Genomic DNA, 23457 nt, shown 5'->3' on the forward strand with positions numbered 1-23457 from the left:
TGTTTAAAACTATTGTTTATCTTACTTAACATGCATGTACGGATCATAGTTTTGTTATATGTTAAGACAGCCGTTAGATGCAAGTCAATAATATGCACAAGGACGTACATATGGACACAGAACAGAAGAAAACAATTGCTGTGTTCAGTAGGGTATAGTTGGTTTAAGTTGGGTACAGTGACATTGTACAGAATATAGGCAATGGTTTTAACTATATGACACAGTAAATATACAGTTAATGTCAATGTTATTCAATTGTCATTACTAGCAGTGTACATTTGATATTATAGTGATGTCTGCATTTTTAATGCATACTGTTTGTTTTGATAAACATTTATTATATTTAATATGTTTTCACACAGTTTATTTTCAGCGACATGTTGTCGGCTATTGAAACATGTGATACCTGTTTGCACAGCGCTTTAAATCAGCTGCCCTAGCCGGTGAACGATATGATTAAAGAACAACGATGATTTGACATGTTTATTTATGCCCAAAATTTACCGATAAAGAGACTCTTTGAACTTCGTTAAATAAACATATCTGACTCAAATATTTCAGAACTTATCTTAAGTTTGATATCGTATCACGTTGACAAGAACAGATGGTTTATTGGGATAACGCGCATCATGGGATATGCAGGCAGAGCAATTACTATTCATTTAAGAAATAAACAACGTTATTTAGTGAACATGGCGTTATGAATAGCAATTGCTCAGCTGGCAGCGCATCATGGAAAATATGCCAGCAGAGCAGTTGCTATTCATAACGCCATATTCACTAAATAATCGTTGTTTATTACTTATATTTGCATTTTACCACTCGCAAATACCCCGCATTAGCCTAAACCTTGACATTTAGCTATTGCATAAAAAATCAACGTTCAGACTGTAAATGTATTTTTTTTTCTTCACATAGATTTGTTAACAAAATCAATGATAGGTTATAACAGTAATTCCTTTAAAATGTTTATATAAGACATGTTTTTAATTTAAATACATCAATTTTAGGCAGTTGGAAAAAAACACATGATGTATCGTATAGTGGATTTAAGAAATGAAGATAATAATTTTTCTATTGATCGACGTATCAAAGAAAAATTTGATCGGAAAACTTCATCAATGCGCGTAGCGCATTGATGAAAAAGTTTTCCGGTCAATTTTTTCTTTGATACGTCGATCAATAGAAAAATTATTATCTTCATTACTTATCATTTAATAAAACATTTTCAAATAAAAAAACGTGAAGTGTCATTGATCAAAAATGTAAATAATGTAAATGAAGCGGCGCGTATGAATACAAAACAACAACAACAGCAACAATATTCATAATGGATGCGCCTTTAGTTGATGCAGAGCTTTTGAGCTGAATTTAATGGATTAAACACAAATAGTGAGTTAAAATCTTAACCGGATGAATTGAAAACGAAAGGAAAATACATGCGATAGCTTGCGATATTATTCACTGTGCAGAAAAACTCGTAATAAAACTAGTTTTCATGTGAGATCGCTGGAATATGCAACTGGACATATCCATCCAAAGAAAGGCGATCGTGGAAGAAAATAGCTGATATGTCGACAAAGAATAGTATGTATAAGCGACTTTTGTAAACATTGTGGTAACTAGATAGCCAGTGATGTACTTAAATGGTATATCTGCCGCTTAGAATGCGCCGAAGGAGTTAAAGCATTACTCATAGCTTTTCTTTACGATGCTTATTCTGATGACCGATTATGTACGTGTGTAAATTTAAAAATTATCGTTACCAAATTTGAACAGCAGTGTTACCGTGAAAGTTTATATGCCTATATGTTCGTTATAATATTCATGGAAAAGGAACAGCCAGCCTCGCTGTAAATGTTGATTGATCTCAAGCAGACGAAATCGTGGGAAGACGCTTAATTTTCTATTTCGTGAATCAAATAATGTGTTTTGTTAATTTTTGAAGGTTAAACTTTCAAGTTTTTATATTCACAAGGTTGCATTTTGTTTCCTGACAATAAAACAGACACAACTTTACATTTTGTTGACAGTGTTTATCTTGGAAATTCCCGTTCTATAAATAGTGTTGGATCAGAACAGTTGAGAAAAGTAGATCCGGCCAAAATTTTATTGATGCAGGTATCAAAGAAATTTTTCGACCGATCAGAAGCGCCGTTATCTCATCAAACGAATAAATATTAAATGATTAAATATATAACGTCATTGATAATATATGACGTCACACCTTTATGACGTCATAATACGCCAACAGTTAGGTACATAAATCATGGTATAGATCGGAAGAGTTATCTTTCCTTATACATTGAATTTTGTAGATGAAAATATAAAAATCAAACACTTTCGTTTTATTTAGGCACATTTTTATCATACAATAATAAATAACATTTGTAATTGATTAAAATTAAATATGAATAAAACTATAATACCTTGTATTTTATTTTGAACTTTTTCAAATTAGATAATTTATATTAAAGACCACATATTTTTTTATTAGAAATATTCACTATATATATGATTAAAAATCATTGTATAATTGTTGAGAATTCGCTACCCGAAAGTCATTGGGGGCAATTGCGCATACAGACAGAGCAATTGCGATTATATAGTAATAATTGCAGCTCCTCCGTATGGGCTTACAGTGGGAAAAAACAATGGATATGCAAATATAACGCCATGTTCACTAAATAACGTTGTTTATTTCTTAATTGAAGTGGTCTAATGGACCTACAATGAAAGCTTCATAATTTGTAAGTGTTTTAACAAAACTAGGAAACTTTAAGGGGCGATAACTGCTAGAAGAGGACATTTAACCCTTTCGGCGTGAATAGATTGAAGAATCCTCCAAGTGTACTGAATACATTGGAAAAAGTTTCTATCTCTATCTTTAACGGTTTATGAGGAGTCGAAACAACCATTTCGTACAATAGTGGCAATAAGTCTATAATTGGTTCAATTTAGGGGCTGACGAGTTATATTTTGAAATGTCTCAAGAAATCCTATTACATCCAAGAAAAAGTGCTTTCTCTACCACCCTGAACAAAAGAGTTCTAAAAAGTCATTTATTAACGGATTTTTAAATGACCATGACTTCGGACCTTTATGCCATTGTGTTTGGCCAAGAAAGCTGCTCCCATCCTAAGTCTCTATGATCAATAACAAAAAATTTGAACGTGATTTTTTTGGAAATTTCGATAATTTTAGGGACAATAACTACAAGAAAGGGGCCTCAGATCCTTTTTGTATGAATAGATCGAAGAACCTTCCTCTAACATCCCCATCATACGACTCTTTTGAACGCGGAGGACTCTGGTAAACGCAAGCAGTGTTGAGTTCACACAGAAAAGACCAGGTCTTTAATTTTCCTTAAAACTCGATCGCTTGTAAAATGTTTAATTCAAATGTCTTTCTAAATTAAATCATAAAGGAATGACTAAGGTTTCAAATGGTACAACATTCTAACAAATCGAAAAAAAAAAATTTCCGTTGGTGTTTAAACATCAAAATCCCCGATAATTTTGCTTAACATGAAGTTAAAGTAACAAGTGTGACCGTGCAATTCAAAAAAATCTAATCTGTCAAAATAATAAGTCTACATTCTTTCCACTTATCAAGTAGTTATCTTGACTTTGTCATGAAATATGAGCGATTAAAGGGAACATGGTCGATAAAATTTGGATCTAACGAACGCGGCACCAAAGAAAAGTATTTGCTCTGCAGAACCCGGATTATGGACTTTGAGACACGGTGTCTTTACATACAACAATCATATAATTGAACAGACATATGCAAGTAAAATTATCAAAGAAATGGTACATGTGTTCCATGGTAAGGATGCACGTGGGAGTAAGAGGGGGTGTATACCGCCCATGTTTGACGCTCTTCAGTAGAAATGGTTGAAAGCGAGAGAAAATTACTCCCAGGAAGAAACAAAGATACAGCAGCATTTAATATTATACCTCAATATGATTATTCTAAAACTCAGGAAATATCTTGACCGTGTGTTGCCTAACAGTCAAATTCCTTAAGCCCATTTCACAATTGGCGCACGATAAGAAGCGACAAAATATTTGCGCGACTAAAAAAATTAGATATGAATCGTAAACTGTTGCCAAAATCTTGCAATATATCTTGCATCTATATGCGACTATTGTACAATGAAAGCGACTGTTCTGTTGAAAGATAATGCGATAGGATCGCGCAAGAGACCACGTTATCGGACTATTGAACATGCTCCAATGCGATTGGACGTGCGATCATGCGTTCCATGGTAAGAATGCACGTGGGAGTAAGAGGGGGTGTATACCGCCTATTTTTGACGCTCTTCAGTAGAAGTAGTTGAAAGCGAGAGAAAATGACGCGCAAGAAGAAACAGAGATACAGCAGCATTGAATATAATCCCACAATATGATTTTTCTAAACATCTGATTGGTCTAGAAAGTCACGTGACAGGGCGATTTCATAGGAATGAAAAAGCCGATATGAGCATACAATGTAGACAAACATGATTAAATCAAAAATATTCAGTCACTATGATTCTCTTCACATCATAAAACCTACTGAACTAACTATGGTTCGAAAGAAAAATGAGACAGAAACATAATAAATCGAACAATCATGACGTTATCTTAAGAATTTTTTAGAAATCAACTTATTTCGTTAAAGCATATGTTGTTCGATATAATTGAACGTTTAAACATTAATACTAATATGGCGAAGCCCTCGGTAAATATGATTTTCTTGGAGTAATAATTCTTCATAGTTCCCTCACCATTATGCAATAAATGTATATTAATTGTCAATAGTGGTCTGAAACAGAGATGTTTATACAGGGTATATAAAGTAGTGGCATATTCAGGCTGATAAGTCGTGCTATGATTGTAAACATTGCAAGATTACATGAGGCACGTTGAACAACAGTCTCATGGTTGCAATACACACGCATTTACAGCAGCGCTTCATCTTACGACCTTTAAAAATCGTGCATCACTCTTGCGAGTAAACAAAACGTTGTAAAGCGTTCGTACTATTGTTCGTGTTTTGTACTGCGATGATTTGGATCGCATTCGGTCGCGTCTGAATAGTGTGCATGTCCGAGACTTGACGCGAGCACTAAAACGCATGCAACGAATGCGAGAGCGTGTAAAACGTATCCGAGAGCTCTTGCAACGTATGAGAGAGTTTGTGTGAATCTAAAAAAAAAAGTCTGATCGCAAAGTGTTGTAAAGTGCTCGTGTGCCCAATGTGGAGGGGGCTTTACATAGCAGACTTTGTCAAAATCGAAGTGCCCTAATATTAAAATACTGGCCAGGACATTAAACAAAGGATGCTGTAATGGAGGACCAAGTTGCTTCCAAAATGTTGTGCATGTATCTTTCCAAACAGACAAATTTACCTCAGGAAAAAATAAAGTCTGAAGGACTTGACAGGCGTTCTTGCAGAGGAGAAAAAAATGACTGGGACATGCTTGTAAGGTTTTCCACGATTAACAGAGGAAGAACTCTAAACTATTGCAGCTTGTAAGGTTTTCCACGATTAACAGAGGAAGAACTCTAAACTATTGCAGAAATAGATCGAGTCTACCGTCATTTGCAACGTGATTTTAATCAGCTAGATCGGCAAGTGAGCGATGTGATTTAAAAACGACGACCAATAGACATGTTTATTTAAGCCCAAAATTTATCTATAGAAAGACACTTGAACTCTGTAAAACAAATATATCTGACATAAATATTTCCGAACGTATTTGAGTTTGTCATCGTACAACGTTGACACGAAAAGATGGGTATGTATTTGCTTGGTATTGTAATGATTTATTATTGTGTATTACTTACTGTGTTTTTCTTTTAAATGCCGACTTTTGTTACAAGTACATATATAAGTAATATATTATTTAGGGTAGTGGAAAAATATGGTCACAAATCTTCTTTATACTCCACAAATTATCATATACATGTACATGTGTAAACAGAAACAATGGGTTTACGTCTGCCGCTGGAGTAATCTTGACAGAGGATTCAATATTTGCAAATGTAATCAAAACACATAAAATAAGGATTTGTCCATAGTTATATATTAACGTTCAGTGTTTATTTTTCCTTATGTTTGCATTGGAAATCTGCAACGTTCAAATTTCTATGAATGCACTTTGCTTATTCATGCGCTACATGTACGAGCACGAATATGAATGTCTTTACGTGTTTTGATTATTTTTATTTTTGTACGCTCCAATGACACATTTGATCCTACAAAATTAATTTGATATGTACTTTTGAAAAACAATTAATAAATTTCACTCCTGAATAAAAAAAATGCTTTCAGCAAAGTTTCTAGCACTAAAGGCGAGTTGTCCTGCTTCCTATAAAAACTGTGAAACTATTTTCATGTTAGAAAGGTGCCTTACTACACCTTGAAATATTTTCTCAAATCAGCAGAAAATTGATTGAATATGATAGAAAGCATGATGGATAAGAGGTATATATGTCAAATAGGCAAAAATGTGCAATTTTAGATAAGAAATGATACTTTCAAAAATTTAATTCAGTAAACATGAACAAAAAGGTAGATTCGAAAAACAAGTTGTTTCAATGTTGAAATGCCCGCTGTGTATATTCCTCTGCTAAACTTTGACCCTCCCCCCAATTGTGGCCCCACCCACAGGGCGAAAAACCATCTTTAAGCAAGTCCTTAAAGGTGGCTTAAATGTGACTTAAAGGAGCTTAAAGGCTATACAACCTTTAAGCCGCCTTTAAGTCACCTTTAAGCAAGTGCTTATAGGTCCTTAATGTCCAAACTTCTTTAAGCTACCTTTAAGCATCTTTAAGTGGCATTTACGCTCTCTTTACATTGCCTTTACACTGTCTTTAAGTGGCCTTTAAGTCAATATTGATCAAGTTGAACAATAAAAACATATATTAAATGCAAAAGCTCTTTTATAGGGATGGGAGGGGGTCATCCGAGTGATAATATAATTTCCAAGGAAGGGGGGGGGGTGTTCCAGGCGGTTTTAATCGTCGCTCCATTAAACACAGATCGCTATCATCACCACCGCTCCGATGGACACAGATTGCCGTTATAAAATTCTTTATAATTTTTTGGGGGTTTCAAAATTATTGTAGGGCTGAGCGCAGTCTCTGTATCTTAATATGTGCATAAAACTAATTAAAGTATGTTTGTTTCCTATTATAAATTAATCGGTGAAAAATCTGCATGATTTAATTTGATAATCGGTTTAAGGTTTGTATTTTTTTTTTTCAATTTTCATTATTTCTAACTCTAGATCTGCTAGATACATGTTAACAATGAAAAGACTCTCAACTGCCTTTGTTATATCGGGCAGGATATTACTGCTTTGTTTGTCTAGACATAGTTTTGTTCGTTTGTGTATATCTAATTAGAGTCTATTGTTTGTCCAACTTTAGAAAACCCCTGGAACTAACACAGAATATACAAGATATACACAACAGTTGTGTCGTGTGCCCAGGTGCATGTTTGTGTATATCTAATTAAAGTCTATTGTTTGTCCAACTTTAGAAAACCCCTGGAACTAACACAGAATATACAAGATATACACAACATCATACAATTGTATGTACAAGTCATTTGCAATTGCCACATGCAGTAAATACGTCACCGGTAATTGGTAATTTTGTTTGTTATAGAATTGATAGTTTAAAAATAATGTACATACAATTACATGTAAATATTTAAACATATTGGAACGTCGCCGCGATCATGAAAACCGGGAAATTGCGGGAAATTGAACAAATACCCTAATAGTATCAATGCATTTAATAAAAGAAATGATTTCATTTTCTTTCTTACATTTTTATAGCTACTGTATAAATTAGATGAACGTATATCTACTCGGTTTAAATTTATCAACTAAGATTTTAGAAAGCCTACTATAGTGAACCTAACGGTTTCCACTTAGGTATAATAAATTTTTGTTCACTGAAGACCAAGTTCCGTATTTCATTCTAAATACATGCATACATGTAATTTATAAATTAGATATAATTGATTGTTACAAACTGAATGGTTTGTCAAAATCTTTTCAAGTAAACACATTCAATACAGTGATTCAATATCCACTGATATATAGGATATAAAAACGCTTATATATATGTAAGTAGCCGTGGCGCAGAGGAAGTGTTGTGATGCTAGTAAACAAAGGGTCCCAGGTTCAATTCTCGCCGTGGCCAGTTTTTTTTTTCATTTTTCTTTCTAGAACAAAATCCGTTTTAATACCTTTTCTTTCATAAAGTTCATACATTTTGTTGGAAATTAAACACAATATTGAATTAAAAATTTTTTATGGCTTAAAGGTGGCTTAAAGGTAGCTTAAAGGTGGCTTAAAGGTGGCTTAAAGAAGTTTGGACATTAAGGACTTATAAGTTGTCCTTAAAGGTTGCTTAAAGGTGGCTTAAAGATAGTCTTTAAGCTGCCTTTAAGCCATCTTTACGCTTTCTTTAAGCCACCTTTAAGCAACACATATAGCTTAAAGGTGGCTTAAAGATCGTTTTTAAGCTACCTTTAAACACCTTTAAGCTATCTTTAAGGAGGACTTAAAGATGGTCATTCATCCTGTGACCCTACTCCCGGGAATCATGATTTTTACAGCTTTAAATTTACACTACCTGAGGGTGCTTCCACACAAGTTTCAGCTTTCCTGGCTCTTAAGTTTCTGAAAGAAAGAATTTTAAAGATTAACTCTATATATTCCTATATAAAACTTCGACCCTACATTGTGGCTTCACCCTACCACCAGAGGTCATGATTTTCAGAACTTTGAATCTACACTATCTGACGATGCTTCCACACAGTTTTCAGCTCTGCTGGCTAATTAGTTTCTCGAAAGAAGATTTTTAAAGATTTATTCTTTATATACCTTTGTTAATCTTCGACCCCCCATTGTGGCACCACCCTACCCCCGGGAGTCATAATTTTCAGAACTTTGAATCTACACTTCCTGAGGATGTCTCCACTCGGTTTCAGCTTTCCTGTCTTATGAGTTTATGAGAAGAAGATTTTTAAAGATCAACTTTATATATTCCTATGTAAAACTTCGATTCCACCCCCGTGTTATTTGCGCCTCCTAAACAATAGAGTTCCAATCTCGAAACCGACGTATTAATGGGGTCCTCTTAAGGGAATAAGGTAGACTTTACCTTTGTTCACCTTGATTCCTATTACCAGTGAAAATACTGTGAATTTATTAGAATTAGAATATTTTTAATTTATCAAATAATGTTTTGCTTTACTATTTAGTATCTTTATCAATTCATAGTTTATATGTACTTCATTATTTGTTGGTGTATTTAAATATCACAATCGCCGTCCTTCAACACCACCCCACCCCAAACCAACGAACAAAAAAGAATACAGTACTTGGAAATTTATGAAAAACTTTTAAAGGAAACATATTTCTGTCTCTTACATAATTAATAATGAAAGCAAGAAGACAATGCATTTGTTATTTCTATTTTTATTTTCTATCATCATAAAAAAGATATCAATAGATATTATTACAAAAAAAATCACCAATGATTTAAAAGATTTGTTTTTTGATTGTTAAAACCAAACACATTTACATATGCTTATATGTACATGTATTCATTTTTGAAATATATGTATTGCAACTGTTTGTTGCATGTACATTTATGTAGCATGCATATATACATGTAGGGAATACACTCAGCAGTCAGAGGTAGTTTCTAAATTTTTGGAGTAGAGAATTGTGTTACTCTCTTATAAGTTTCCTGCTAGCTATTAAGAAAGTTGAAACATGGTACCAAACAAACTGTTATACTTTTTGAGGGGATTTTTTTTTTCCAAGCATACTCACATCAATGAATAAAAATGCATGTAGGTAATTTGCAGCTAAGATATATATATATATATATATATATATAAAACTAATAATATTATAATGCCATGACATGCCAATAAAAATATGTATGTAGTCATAATATTTACAATTTTCACTGATTATAGATGAAGTTATGATACAATTTTTGTCTAATTGGAAATAAAAGTTGTACAGTATTTACTGTATCATAGCAGTGCGATTTGTTTGTTAATGTCACATTAGATAGAACTAATGTATACACAAAACATAATATTTTTAATCAATATAATAAAGAATGTTTGTTTTTTTAATGTTTCAATATTTCTTTATTTTTAGATGAAAGGGATTCTTGTGTCCCTTCTAATGAAGCCAGTTCAACTGTAGAAAGTAAGAAAATAATAAACTATCTACGGACAGAAATTTTAAAAGAATAATAAAAAAAATAGACCAAATGTAGAGTAAAAACCGCCCACAAGGGCTAAGTATTATTTTTTAAATGATTATTTTTATACTTAAAAGAATAACTCTTGAAAAAAAAGGACTGCATAATGAACAGTTTTAGCTCACCTGAGCTGAAAGCTCAAGTGAGCTATTCTGATCACATTTTGTCTGTCGTCCGTCTGTCTGTCTGTCCGTCTGTCTGAAAACTTTACATTTTTAACATATTCTCAAGAACCACTGGGCCAATTTCAACCAAACTTGGCACAGAGCATCCTTAGCCTAAGGGGATTCAAAGTTGTGAAAATTAAGGACCACGCCTTTTAGCAAAGGGAGATCATTAGGAATTTATGAAAATTTTCGAGATATTTTCAAAAATCTTCTTCTCATCAACCATAGGACCAGGAAAGCTGAAACTTGTGTGGAAGCATCATCAGGTAGTGTAGATACAAAATTGTGAAAATCATGGCCCGCGGGGGTAGGGTGGGGCCACAATGGGGGATCGAAGTTTTACATAGTAATATAAAGAGTAACTCTTTTAAAATCCTCTTCTCAGAAACTAATCAGCTAGGAAAGCTGAAACTCGTGTAGAAGCATCCTCAGGTAGTGTAGATTTAAAGTTGTGAAAATCATGGCCCCCAGGGGTAGAATGGGGCCACAATGGGGTGTCGAAGTTTAACATGAATATATAGAGTAAATCTTTATAAATCTTCTTCTCAAAAACTAATCAGCAAGGAAAGCTGAAACTTGTGTGGAAGCATCCTCAGGTAGTGTAGATTCAAAGTTGTGAAAAACGTGGCCCCCGGGGGTAGGATGGGGCAACAATGGTGGATCGAAGTTTTACATAGGAATATATAGAGTAAATCTTTAAAAATCCTCTTCTCAGAAACTAATCAGCTTGGAAAGCTGAAACTTGTGTGGAAGCATTCCCAGGTAGTGTAGATTCAAAGAATGAAAAAAAAGGTGGGCAGTCCTTTTTTCTTGATTTCTTTGAAAAGGTCTCAAGAATACTAACAGTTTTTGTTCTTTCACCCATCTAAAATTGTTGATCAGTTTTGAGATACAAATGATTGAATATTTTAAGGGCCAGCCCTGTGGATCCTTAATAGGGACAAAAATTCGTGTTTTGATAAAAGAAAACGATTTAAATCACAAATTCAAACATTTTATCTTCTGTGATGTCTAGCAAAATATTTCTATTTCTCTAGATAGATCGCGTCAAAGTTTAAGTACTTTGGCCCCTAAAAATCCCCAATTACGTAATAAATGGGCGTGGCAATGATTTTTTCTAATAGATATTGGTACGATCAACAACTTTGCTTCTATAATCCATTACAAAATCTTTATCGTTTTAAATTTATTTGTAATAGAGTTTAAGAGTGCCTTGGTCGCTAATTTAAGGGGCCAGCCCCTTTTTCTTGGTTTCTTCGAAAAGGTCTTAAGAATACTAACAGTTTTTGTTCTTACAATTATCTAAAATTGTTGATCATTTTTGAGATACAAATGATTGAATATTTTAGGGACCAGCCCTGTAGATCCTTAATGGGGACAGACATTGTTGGTTTGATAAAAGGAAACGAGTTATATCATAAACTCAAACATTTTCTCTTCTATGATGTCTAACAAAATATATCTCTTTCTCTAGATATATAGCGTCAAAGTTGCAGTACTTTGGTCCCTAAAAATCCCTAACTACGTAATAAATGGGCGTGGCAATGATTTTTTTAATAGATATTGTTACAATCAACAACTTTGCTTCTATAATGCATTACAAAATCTTTATCGTTTTTAAGTTATTTGTAATAGAGTTTACGAGTGTCTTGCCCCCTCCAAGTTTAAGAGTGCCTTGGCGCCTAAATAAAGGGGCCAGCCCCTTTTTCTTGATTTTGGTGGAAAGAACTTTTGATTTTCTACCACTTTTGTAATATATGTCTTAACAAAATATCAACTGATAAAAAGATACAGATCAAAACGCTTTAAAAATTTGAATCAAAATTCGTACCCAATTTTCGTGCTCAGGTGAGCTCGAAGAAATTGCACCACTGGTGTAAAGCAACATGATAGTGCTTGAGTTTAAGCTACAGACTAAGTATCCTGAAAGTTTCATAGTCATATCTCTGATAGTTTCTGAGATCAACTCTGCACAAAATAGGTTGTAAAAATGTACAAAATGGCCGATAAATCGTTACCGGAAGTGACGACAACAAAAATTTCAAAAACATACAAAATTCAGATTACATCTCATAACCTGTGAAGAAATGGTTGAAATCGGTCCAATTGTTATTGAAAAATCGCGTGCACAAAATTTGTGAAAAAAAAACAATGAAAATCGGTACCCAATTTTCGGACGCAGGCTAGCTCCGAGAAATGGCGCCATTAGGGTAAAACAAAAACAATAGGCACAACTTCAAACTGTAGTCTAGGTATCCTGAACATTTCATCATTATATCTCTAATAGTCTCTGAGTTTATGCGTGCACAAACTTGGTCGTATAAAAATTACAAAATCGGCCGTAAATCCGGACCAGAAGTGATGACAACAAAAATTTCAAAAACATATAAAATACAAACAATGTTCCATTAACATTGAAAAAATGGTTGAAATCGGTCGAATAGTTTTCGAAAAATGGCGTGCACAAAATTTGGGGAAAAAAAATAAGAAAAACTAGATACGATCTCGTTACGAGTAACGAGTAGGTCTTCCTTGTGATTTCTGTTTTAAATCATACCATGAATAATCGATACAATTTCAGAATTATTCCCCCCACACTTTCAGATAATGTATACAAATCTCTTATTACGTAATAAATGGGTGTGGCAATGAGTTTTCCAGATGAATATTGCTACAATCAACAACTTTGCTTCTATAATGCATTACGAAATCTTAATCGTTTTTATGTAATTTGTAATATACTTTACGAGTCTCTTGCCCCCCCCCCCCCCCTCCCACCCAAGAAAAAGGGGCCAGTCCCTTTTTCTCGATTTCTTTGAAAAGGTCTTAAGAATACTAACAATTTTTGTTCTTAGACCCATCTAAAATTGTTGATTATTTTTTAGATACAAATGTTTGAATATTTTAGGGGGCCAGCCCTGTAGATCCTTAATGGGGACAGAAATGCGTGTTTTGATAATATGAATCGATTTAAATCATTAATTCAAACATTTTCTCTTATATGATGTTTAACAAAATATTTCGTCTTTTCAAGTTATATTGCGTCAAAGTTTAAGTACTCTGGCCCCTAAAAACCCCTTATTACGTAATAAATGGGCGTGGCAATGATTTTTTCTAATAGATATTGGTACGATTAACAACTTTGCTTTTACAATGCATTACAAAATCTAACGTTTAAGTTATTTGTAATAAAGTTAACGAGTGCCTTGGCCCCTAATTTAAGGGGCCAGCCCCTTTTTCTTGATTTCTTTGAAAAGGTCTTAAGAATACTAACTTTGTTTGTTCTTACACGCATTTAAAATTGTTGATCATTTTTGCGATACAAATGTTTGAATATCTTAGGGGCCAGCCCTCTATATCCTTCATGGGGACGGAAATTCGTGTTTTGATAAGTGGTAGCGATTTAAATCATAAATTCAAACATTTTCTCTTCTATGATGTCTACCAAAATATTTCTACTTTTCAAGTTATATTGCGTCAAAGTTTAAGTACTCTGGCCCCTAAAAATCCCTAATTACGTAATAAATGGGCGTGGCAATGATTTTTTCTAATAGATATTAGTACGATCAACGACTTTGCTTCTATAATGCATTACAAAGTCTTTATCGTTTTTTAGTTATTCGTAATAGAGTTTAAGAGTGTCTTGGCCCCTAAATAAAGGAGCCAGCCCCTTTTTTCTCGATTTTGTTGGAAAGAACTTTTGATTCTCTACCACTTTTGTTATATATGTCTTAACAAAATATCAACTGATAAAAAGATATAAATCAAAACGTGTGAAAATTTTGAATGAAAATTCGTACCCAATGTTTGTGCCCAGGCGAGCTCCAAGAAATGGCGCAACAGGCATTAAACAACTACATGCTGCACAACTTCAAACTATCGTCTACCTATCCTGAAAATTTCATATTCATATCTCTTATGGTTTCCGAGTTTATAGCTGCACAAAATGGGTCGTCAAAAATTACAAAATGGCCGACAATTCGGTACCGGAAGTGACTACGAAAAAATTAAGAAAAATTTATCAAGTTTAGATCACGCCCTAGCATCTGTGAAAAATGACTGAGATCAGTCGAATAGATTCCGAAAAATCTCGTGCACAAAATTTGGAAAAAAAAAATAATAATAATAACTAGACACGATCTCGTTGCGAGCAACGAGGAGGTCTTCCGTCCGATTTTTAGAATATGGAATGACCTTACTCTTGACCTTCATCAGCGAAACGTATCCGGAAAAGGAGGCGGGATCTATGAGTAATGGGTGAAAGACTATCTATCCCTTTGGTGTCCCTTATTTGAGGGATCAGCTCCTATTCATTCATTTTAATCAAAAGGTATTTTTGTGTACCACTAATAAGTATTTAGAAATTGGTTACCGTTTTTGAGATATCTGGGAAAAATGGTTTTGATATCCGGTCCTTATACTCCTTTTAGGGTCCAGATAAAAACAATATATGGTTGTACATTGTTAAGCTCAATATTTTTATCATCTTTTGTTAAATATTGCTTTCCAAAGTTTTCCTCCATTTTGAGATATTGAGCATTAAAGCCTTAGACTTCTGGCCCCTTAAAATCCCTAATTACGTATTATAAGAGTAAATGATTGCCATGTACAGGTACATTACATTAGAATGACCATAATCGCTTCTATAACGTATCACAAAATATTTAACAGTAAAACGTTATCATTAAAATACTTTAGAGCCCCCTCAGCCCCTTATTGGAAGGGCCAGCACCTTTTTCATGATTTCAAATGAAAGCTCTTGTCAATTCAAACACTTTTTGTTCAACAAGTAATTACAAATTTTGTACGTTCTTAAGATATTTTGAGAGGGTCGTGTTAGGGGCCTTTTAGGGACCGCATAACAAAGAAATTATAGTTGATTATTGTTAAGCTCATTATTTTAAACATCTTTTGTTCAATATTGCTTATCCAAATGTTTCTTCATTTTGAGATATTAAGCATTAAAGTTTTGGACGTCTTTCCCCTTAAAATCCCTAATTACGTAACATAGGAGTAAATGATTACCATGTATAGGTAAATAACCTTAGAATGAACATAATTGCTTCTATAACGCATCAAAAAATATTTCACGGTAAAAGGTTATCATTAAAAGATTTTGAGCCCCCTCAGTCCCTAATTTTAAGGGCCAGCCCCTTTTTTATGATTTCAAATGAAAGCTCTTGTCAATTCAAACACATTTTGTTCAAAAAGTGTTTACAAATTTTGTACCGTTCTCGAGATATCTGGAGAGGGTCGTTTTAGGGGCAGACCCTGTAACTCCTTTTAGGGACCGCATAACAAGGAAATTATGGTTTCAGATTTTTAAGCTCAATATTTTGAGCAACTTTTGTTCAATATTGCTTATCCAAATGTTTCTTCATTTTGAGATATTAAGCATTACAGTTTTGGACTTCTGGCCCCTTAAAATCCCTAATTACGTAACATAGGAGTAAATGATTGCCATGTATAGGTAAATAACCTTAGAATGAACATAATTGCTTCTATAACGCATCACAAAATATTTCACGGTAAAAGGTTATCATTAAAAGACTTTAGAGCCCCCTCAGCCCCTAATTTTAAGGGCCAGCACCTTTTTCTTGATTTCAAATGAAAGCTCTTGTCAATTCAAACACATTTTGTTCAAAAAGTGTTTACAAATTTTGTACCGTTCTCGAGATATCTGGAGAGGGTCGTTTTAGGGGCAGACCCTGTAACTCCTTTTAGGGACCGCATAACAAGGAAATTATGGTTTCAGATTGTTAAGCTCAATATTTTGAGCAACTTAGGTTCAATATTGCTTATCCAAATGTTTCTTCATTTTGAGATATTAAGCATTAAAGTTTTGGACTTCTGGCCCCTTAAAATCCCTAATTACGTAACATAGGAGTAAATGATTGCCATGTATAGGTAAATAACCTTAGAATGAACATAATTGCTTCTATAACGCATCACAAAATATTTCACGGTAAAAAGTTATCATTAAAAGACTTTAGAGCCCCCTCAGCCCCTAATTTTAAGGGCCAGCACCTTTTTCTTGATTTCAAATGAAAGCTCTTGTCAATTCAAACACATTTTGTTCAAAAAGTGTTTACAAATTTTGTACCGTTCTCGAGATATCTGCAGAGGGTCGTTTTAGGGGCCGACCCTGTAGCTCCTTTTAGGGACCGCATAACAAAAAAATTTTGGCTTCAGATTGTTAAGCTCAATATTTTGAGATATTGAACATCAAAGTTTTGGACTTCTGGCCCCTTAAAATCCCTAATTACGTAACATAGAAGTACATGATTGCCATAATTAGGTTAATAACCTAAGATTAAACAGAATTGCTTCTATAACGCATCACAAAATATTTCACGGTAAAAAGTTATCATTTAAAGACTTTAGAGCCCCCTCAGCCCCTAATTTGAAGGGCCAGTCCCTTTTTCATGATCTGAAATGAAAGCTCTTGATTTAATTAAGTTTTTTTGTTCTACATGTTTTAACAAAATGCTTTCAAGAAAAGAGATATTTAAAGAAAACCAAGAAAAATCAGGACGCCTTTTTAATCTTAATTTCCAAGCTCGGGCGAGCTTCGGCGCTCTTTGAGATAAAGATGATTAATGACCATTAGACACTATTTCAGTCTTCCGTCTATCAGCCCTGAAAAGTTCAACATCATATCATTAATAGTAAAAGAGGAGTTCTCCGCACAAAATACCCCTAAAAAAACTGATAAATCCACGATATCTCAAGATAGGAAGTGACGTCATCAACAAAAAAATTTTCCAACAAGGTTCACACCAATACCTATCAGAATTGAAAATTTGACGTAAATCGGTTGAGCCGTTTCCGAGAAATCGCGTGCACAAAATCGGTAAGAAAAAAAAAATAATAACTAGACACGATCTCGTTGCGAGCAACGAGGAGGTCTTCCGTCCGATTTTTAGAAGGTGAAATGACGTCATCGACTTTAATTATCGACAACAAAACATGATATGAAAATAGGGGCGAAGAACTAATGCTTTCCTGTAATGCTTTTTATAAGTTCTTTTTCGTTGCTTTTTCAAATAGAAAAAATTTTTCCAATTGAAATAGAAAAGATTAAACTATTTTACCTCTGGCCCCTAATATCCCTAGTTAGGTAACGCATGAGAAAATCATTATATTGTTGGGATATATAAACGTATTATACATAAAGTCTGTCCCAAGATATTTTTGCCACACATTTTCTCAAATTATTCGATATTTGTAAGTATCTCTTGATTCAGACGAGGTTCATTCGATAGTATGAAAAAATCCCAAGATTTCCCTTTTGTAACGTCCCCTCTAGCTTGTCAGGTTTCAATACACGGCTAAAAAAAGAATGTCTACGGGGATTTTGCATTGCATCGGCCATTATAAAGCCCGGATGAAAACGTTGAAAAATTGTGCTAGATATTCCGTGAGACTTCCGAATTGAGAAAAGATGTAAACATTCCCCATTATAAATCTCCGTAGGAAATCTGTTTTTGATCCTGTGAATGTTTACGAAGGAAAAATAGTAATTTCTGAATGAAGTTTGACCCCCTAAAAAACGTTTATACCTAATTACGTAACACATGATAAAATCAATAGATTTCTTGGATACATAACAGTTGAGATCGACACAAAATTTAAAATTTTGATTAATTCATGTGATTTTGAATGACCATAGTTGTGAATGGAATTGTAGATCATTTTGGAGAATAAGCGGGTATTGAACATAATTAATGCACATGATCATGCACATGACAAATAAAGTGTCTTACACATGTAAATCTTAATGTAAAAGCTGCTTGGTCCAATTTTCAATAAAATAATTGTATGCTTTTAAACGATGGTTATGCTAAGTATGTGTGCAATAATATACGTTGCAGTAGTTTTCCCGGTCAATTAAGCCATATTTAAATAAAAAAAATTATGTACATGTTGAAACTCGTTGAATCCGGATGTTGTGTATTACGGCATGCTGCCCAATCCGGCGACATTATTCAGCCCCTTGACATTTTCCCATCATTTTTGTTTTAAAAAAATTGTGCAATCCCGATCCTGTCTATTCTGTAAACCGGCGAAATGAAAAAACATACTGCTTATAATTAGTGAGAGTTATCTCCCGTAGTCCGTCTACTTATCGATCGGTCGGCCTTCTGCGAGATATTTTAAATGCTCAATTATCGACCAATTTTACTGTCGTTGCTATTGATTTAAATAACTGTAAATATAGATCCAAACTAGCAACTCATTTCAGTTAATACCGTAAAGTCTTGTTATGAATTGCAAAATTTAGATAATTAGATTATAATTCACCCCATTTTTTCAGGCCGTGATTCAGGATACTGTGAGAGTAAGACTGCCGATATTGTCTGTTATCCCCGTTGTATGGCTACACGTACAGAGTTGCATATTATTCTAGATCTGTCAAAATGCTATTTTTTTAAAATAAAATTCTCATTATATTAATATTCATCCATTGTTTCCCTGTATCATAACAGTTCTCGCCATCAGGTGTTTCAGCCACCTGTTGACTTGTTAATGTTTTGTTTAACAATTTACGGTTAAGCATGCACTTTACAGGTAGATCGGATGTTTGAAAAATTATCAATAACGATGATTTGATTCAAAAAGTATTTCCATCGTATGTATTCCATTATGGATTTATTGTTTCAAAAAAATAATTTAAAATGAAAATTGGTACCGTATAGATAAGATCGATGAAATCTAATATATTTCAGAACAATTGAAAATTTTACAAGAATACACGATCAGGAGCTACTGCATTTAATACTAAAATTAATTTCAAACAATGTCCTCTAAACCGGATGTTGCCTAATCCGGCCATTTTTTTTCAGAACCACCCTCCGCCGGATTAGACAATTTTTGGTGTATATCCACAAAATAATCGACATAAAAGGGTTTTGCGTTATTTCGCCTCGTGTTTAAACTGGCCCCTTACGTTGAAGCTAACATGATTGTATTACGACTTTGACATCTGTCTTTTTTATATAATCTATTATAACATATGAAATATACAGCATGACTATTTAAACAAAAATAAAGCAGTGTACATTTGTTCATTAATAGGTTTTATGTTTACATTGTTTATAATCATTGCAAAACATGCAGGATGAATAAACACAATCACTCGAAGGATGAAACCCAACGGTTTCCTTTTTTAAACATTCCAATGATGTATTTTGAGGGTTTTTTTGTATGCCCAAAATTTATTTTTATTTACTTTGAATATTTCTAACGTTGAAGGGAGAGCAATTCCGTGTAAATACATCTATAACTTTGTAAGATCATTCATTTGGTTTGCAAGGAAAATTATTTGATACTGTAATGGCCGACAAATCGGAACATGCAGCTTAAAGAAATTTCTCAACATTTTATACCTCGAAACGTTATTTCAAATCAGGCACCAAACAATAAAGGGAAATGGAAATATTCGGCGGATATATACGTTAAAGTATTCTTATGATAAAAAATTGTATTTTTGGCAAACATAGATTAATCATTTTTTATCTCCTACAAGATATAATCGCACCTGTGTTTTGTATCCATCTCTTTTTAGCCAAACCTGTAAAAATTCGTGGTCGTTTCACCGTCTTGTTGTAAACCCCGCTGAAATGATTACAATCGATTCGCTGTTGAACGAAAGACTCGACTAGAAAAACTTGCTGCATGGGCCATCTAACATTATTAATTTTAATGATGAATTCAGAAACTTATAGATTTCAAAAAGTGTCATTTTTTGTTAAGTTACAGGAACATTGTCATTCATGCACATAAATTTGTACAAAATAAGTTATATGTTATTCAACCAGTGTTTGAAATTTAAGACCGTTCTTGAAATATTTGGGAAAGAAATTTTAGGGGTCATCCTTTCATCTTTTTATCGGGCTCGTGTAACAAAATTTGAGCCATTTCCGAATAACTGTGTGCACAAAAATCGTATATTAAAAGAATGCAGGTAACGGGAGCTTTTAACAGGGGAGCAGGGAGTGCTTTAAAATTCATATTGACATGTATTAATTTACCGTGTAAAATTATCAATCATAGGCATTAGATAACTGCTATTGCCTGGTTGGCGAATTTGATTTGCCTATTGACTCCATGACATCTACAATTTCGCTTAGTTAAACGATAACATTTTTAAAAAAAACATATATAAGCATGTACTCCAATCAGGTGTTGTACTTTACAGAACGTTTAAAAAATTACGCGATTGCCGAGCGCTTCTTTTTTGGGAAAAATAGTCCTAATCAGACAGCAAATACATAATACAGCATACAGACGGTTTTATTAATATATATATATAATTTATGTATTAACTATTTAAGTGTGCTTGAATATGCAAATTTTAAAGCCCATTCGATTTGTATTAGATAATTAATCTACTAAGTAGTATTTTTAACCATGTGTTCTCTACTCGATTTTTAACTATCCGAATACAATCAAAATATTTACAATGAATGCACATGTACATAAACTTTTTATAACTCACATATTCTTTCAGAATCAAAAAAAAAATAAAATTTGATTAATTATAAATTAATAAAATCAGCAATGAGTATGCTTTTTAATGAATCTGACCACCATTGCGAAGTGGTTATTATACCAATATTGTGACCCTTATTATTTTACGGCCTGAATGTAAATAATTTTTCAACTTCTATAAAATGGTTAGTTTTAACGTGCCCGCACCTACCGTAAAATTGTACTTCTTAAGCTGCCTTATCTCAAACGCTTTTTAAATATATTTTAACTTTTACTTACTACATCCTGCTTAACTCTCTCTCTCTCTCTCTCTCTCTCTCTCTCTCTCAACTCATAAAAAATTCTAATACTTTGTTAGACAAATGAAGAATCACATTATCATAGATTACAGATACTTATGTGAATATCGCCAATATTTTGTTGAAATTGGTAGTGTAATGCATTTAATTCTCAGCAGCAAAATGTCACAAATAGAAACAGGTGAATTCATTTACATTTCAAATCGTACGACTGTAAAACGTATTATATTAATTGATGGCAGATTTTTTCCTTTATTTTACGAACTATTATTTAAATCAATGGTTTGATGCATCGTTAACCGATATCATTGGAAATGAAAATAACAACGAATCAAAGAGCATTGAAATGTGTGATAACGTATAAACACGAGAAGCATGTGTCCTACAGCGAATCGGCTGTCCACTAGCGCGGCTTCTCCTTGGCCCGTGTGATGAAAATGTACACTCAACGTGGTGGGTTTGAAATGTTTGCAGTTTGATAACTAAATTTTATTTTCCAACAATAAAACTATTTCATGACATAGACAAGATCACAAAGAACGCCCCTTGTTCAATGACAGTCATACAATCTATTTTTTTTTTATTACGAGAGCAAAAAAGCAATACTTCGTAGGTAATGGTATAATCTTTTTCCATTCACTCTTTAATATCGTTTAAATCTGAATTCTTTGTGTTTGCAGCAAAATAAATAAACCCGTGTGTGTATTACAGTAAGGCGCATATCTTGTGTATTGGATAACGGTAGACCGCTCGCTAGTCCAGCCGCTACCCATTTCCTCGGCCGCGGGCAAGGATCGGATACGTATAATTGTTTACATACATGAAGCTCGGAAAACAGCTAGCTAGATTTTAAATGCGACTCAAATACATTGCATAGAAGTAATTCTTTTACCCATAATGTGTTTCCCCTGAAAAGAATTAAAATGTTTCAACACTTTCCGAATGCAAGCTAGTACACTGTCTATGGTAGTAGGTAAAGGTATAATCTTTTTTTATTTTCTATTAAAATCACTAAAATCGGAAGTTTTGTGTTAGCAGCTACATATAAAAATTCATGTGTGCATTACAGCAAGACACAAATCTTGTGTATTTGATAACGGCAGACCCGCTCGCTAGTCCAGTCGTGACCTACTTCCTCGGCTGCGGGCAAGGGTGGATACGTAACTGTTCACATACACAGCTCGGAATACAGCTAGATTTAAAATGCGACTCAAATGAATTGCATAGAAACAGTTCTTTCATCCATAATGTGTTTCACTAGAAAATAACTAAAATGTTTAAACACTTTCCGTATATAAACTGGTATCCTTTGTGTCAGTTATACGCACAAATACCCCGTTTACTTGCCAAATAAAACACAAATACATGGTAACAAGTCTGGCTTTTTACACTCATATTACGCAATACCCGAACAAAATAGTATTGTTACGACATTAATAAGATCATAATGAACAACTTTTGCAGCGACAGCCATATTGAAATCTTAACCAATTTTGAGTTATAAAGTGAAAACTTTGAAGGGTTCTAGGCCCTTAATTTGAGGGGCCAGCCCCTTTTTCTAGATGTCAAAGAAAAGATCTTGTAAATATAAATTTTTTTTCTTCTACATGTCTTAACAAAATATTTGTGAGAAAAAAGATAATCTAAGAAAACCAGGCAAAATCACAACACTTTTTTAATCTCTTTTTTCGAGCCCTACCGAGCTTTAGCGCCTTTTGTGCCTGAAAGTGATTAATGCCTTATTACATATCTACAATCTTTTGTCTATCATTCCTGAAAATTTGAACTAAATATCTTTTATAGTTTTTCATAACTCTCTTGGACAAGCCGTCCCTCTGAAAATCAAGAAAACGTCGATATTTCAAAAACGGAAATGACGTCATCAACCAAAAAAATTTCCGATCAAGTTTAAATTAATATCAATAAGATCTGAAAATTTTATCAAAATTGATCAAAGAGTTTCTGAGTAATCGCTGACACAAAATCGGTAAGAAAAAAAAAGGAGAAGAATGAGAAAAAAAAACCGAAGAAAAACAATAAGGTCTTCCGTTGGAAACGGAAGACCTTAATAATAATAGGGAAAAAGAAACCTAAGAAAAACAATAAGGTCTTCCGTTGGAAACGGAAGACCTTAATAACTAGAGCAAAGCTCGTTGCAAAGCAACGAGTGGGTCTTCCGCTAATGTAGAAAGTAATGCTAAAAGT

General features: G+C 33.6%; 1 protein-coding gene across 1 annotated transcript in view; it reads left to right on the forward strand.

Moving 5' to 3' along the window:
* Positions 1-5773: 5773 nt before the first annotated feature.
* The window catches only part of LOC128169908 (uncharacterized), a 319330-nt gene continuing 301646 nt past the window's right edge, over positions 5774-23457 (forward strand). The window contains exons 1-2 of the mRNA XM_052835942.1: positions 5774-5785; positions 10187-10237. Coding sequence (XP_052691902.1) covers positions 5782-5785; positions 10187-10237 — 55 coding nt within the window. The 5' untranslated portion in view covers positions 5774-5781. The remainder of the gene's footprint in view (positions 5786-10186; positions 10238-23457) is intronic.

Source organism: Crassostrea angulata, unplaced genomic scaffold (genome assembly GCF_025612915.1).
Source record: "Crassostrea angulata isolate pt1a10 unplaced genomic scaffold, ASM2561291v2 HiC_scaffold_257, whole genome shotgun sequence".
In the NCBI taxonomy this organism is placed as follows: Eukaryota; Metazoa; Mollusca; class Bivalvia; order Ostreida; family Ostreidae; genus Magallana; species Magallana angulata.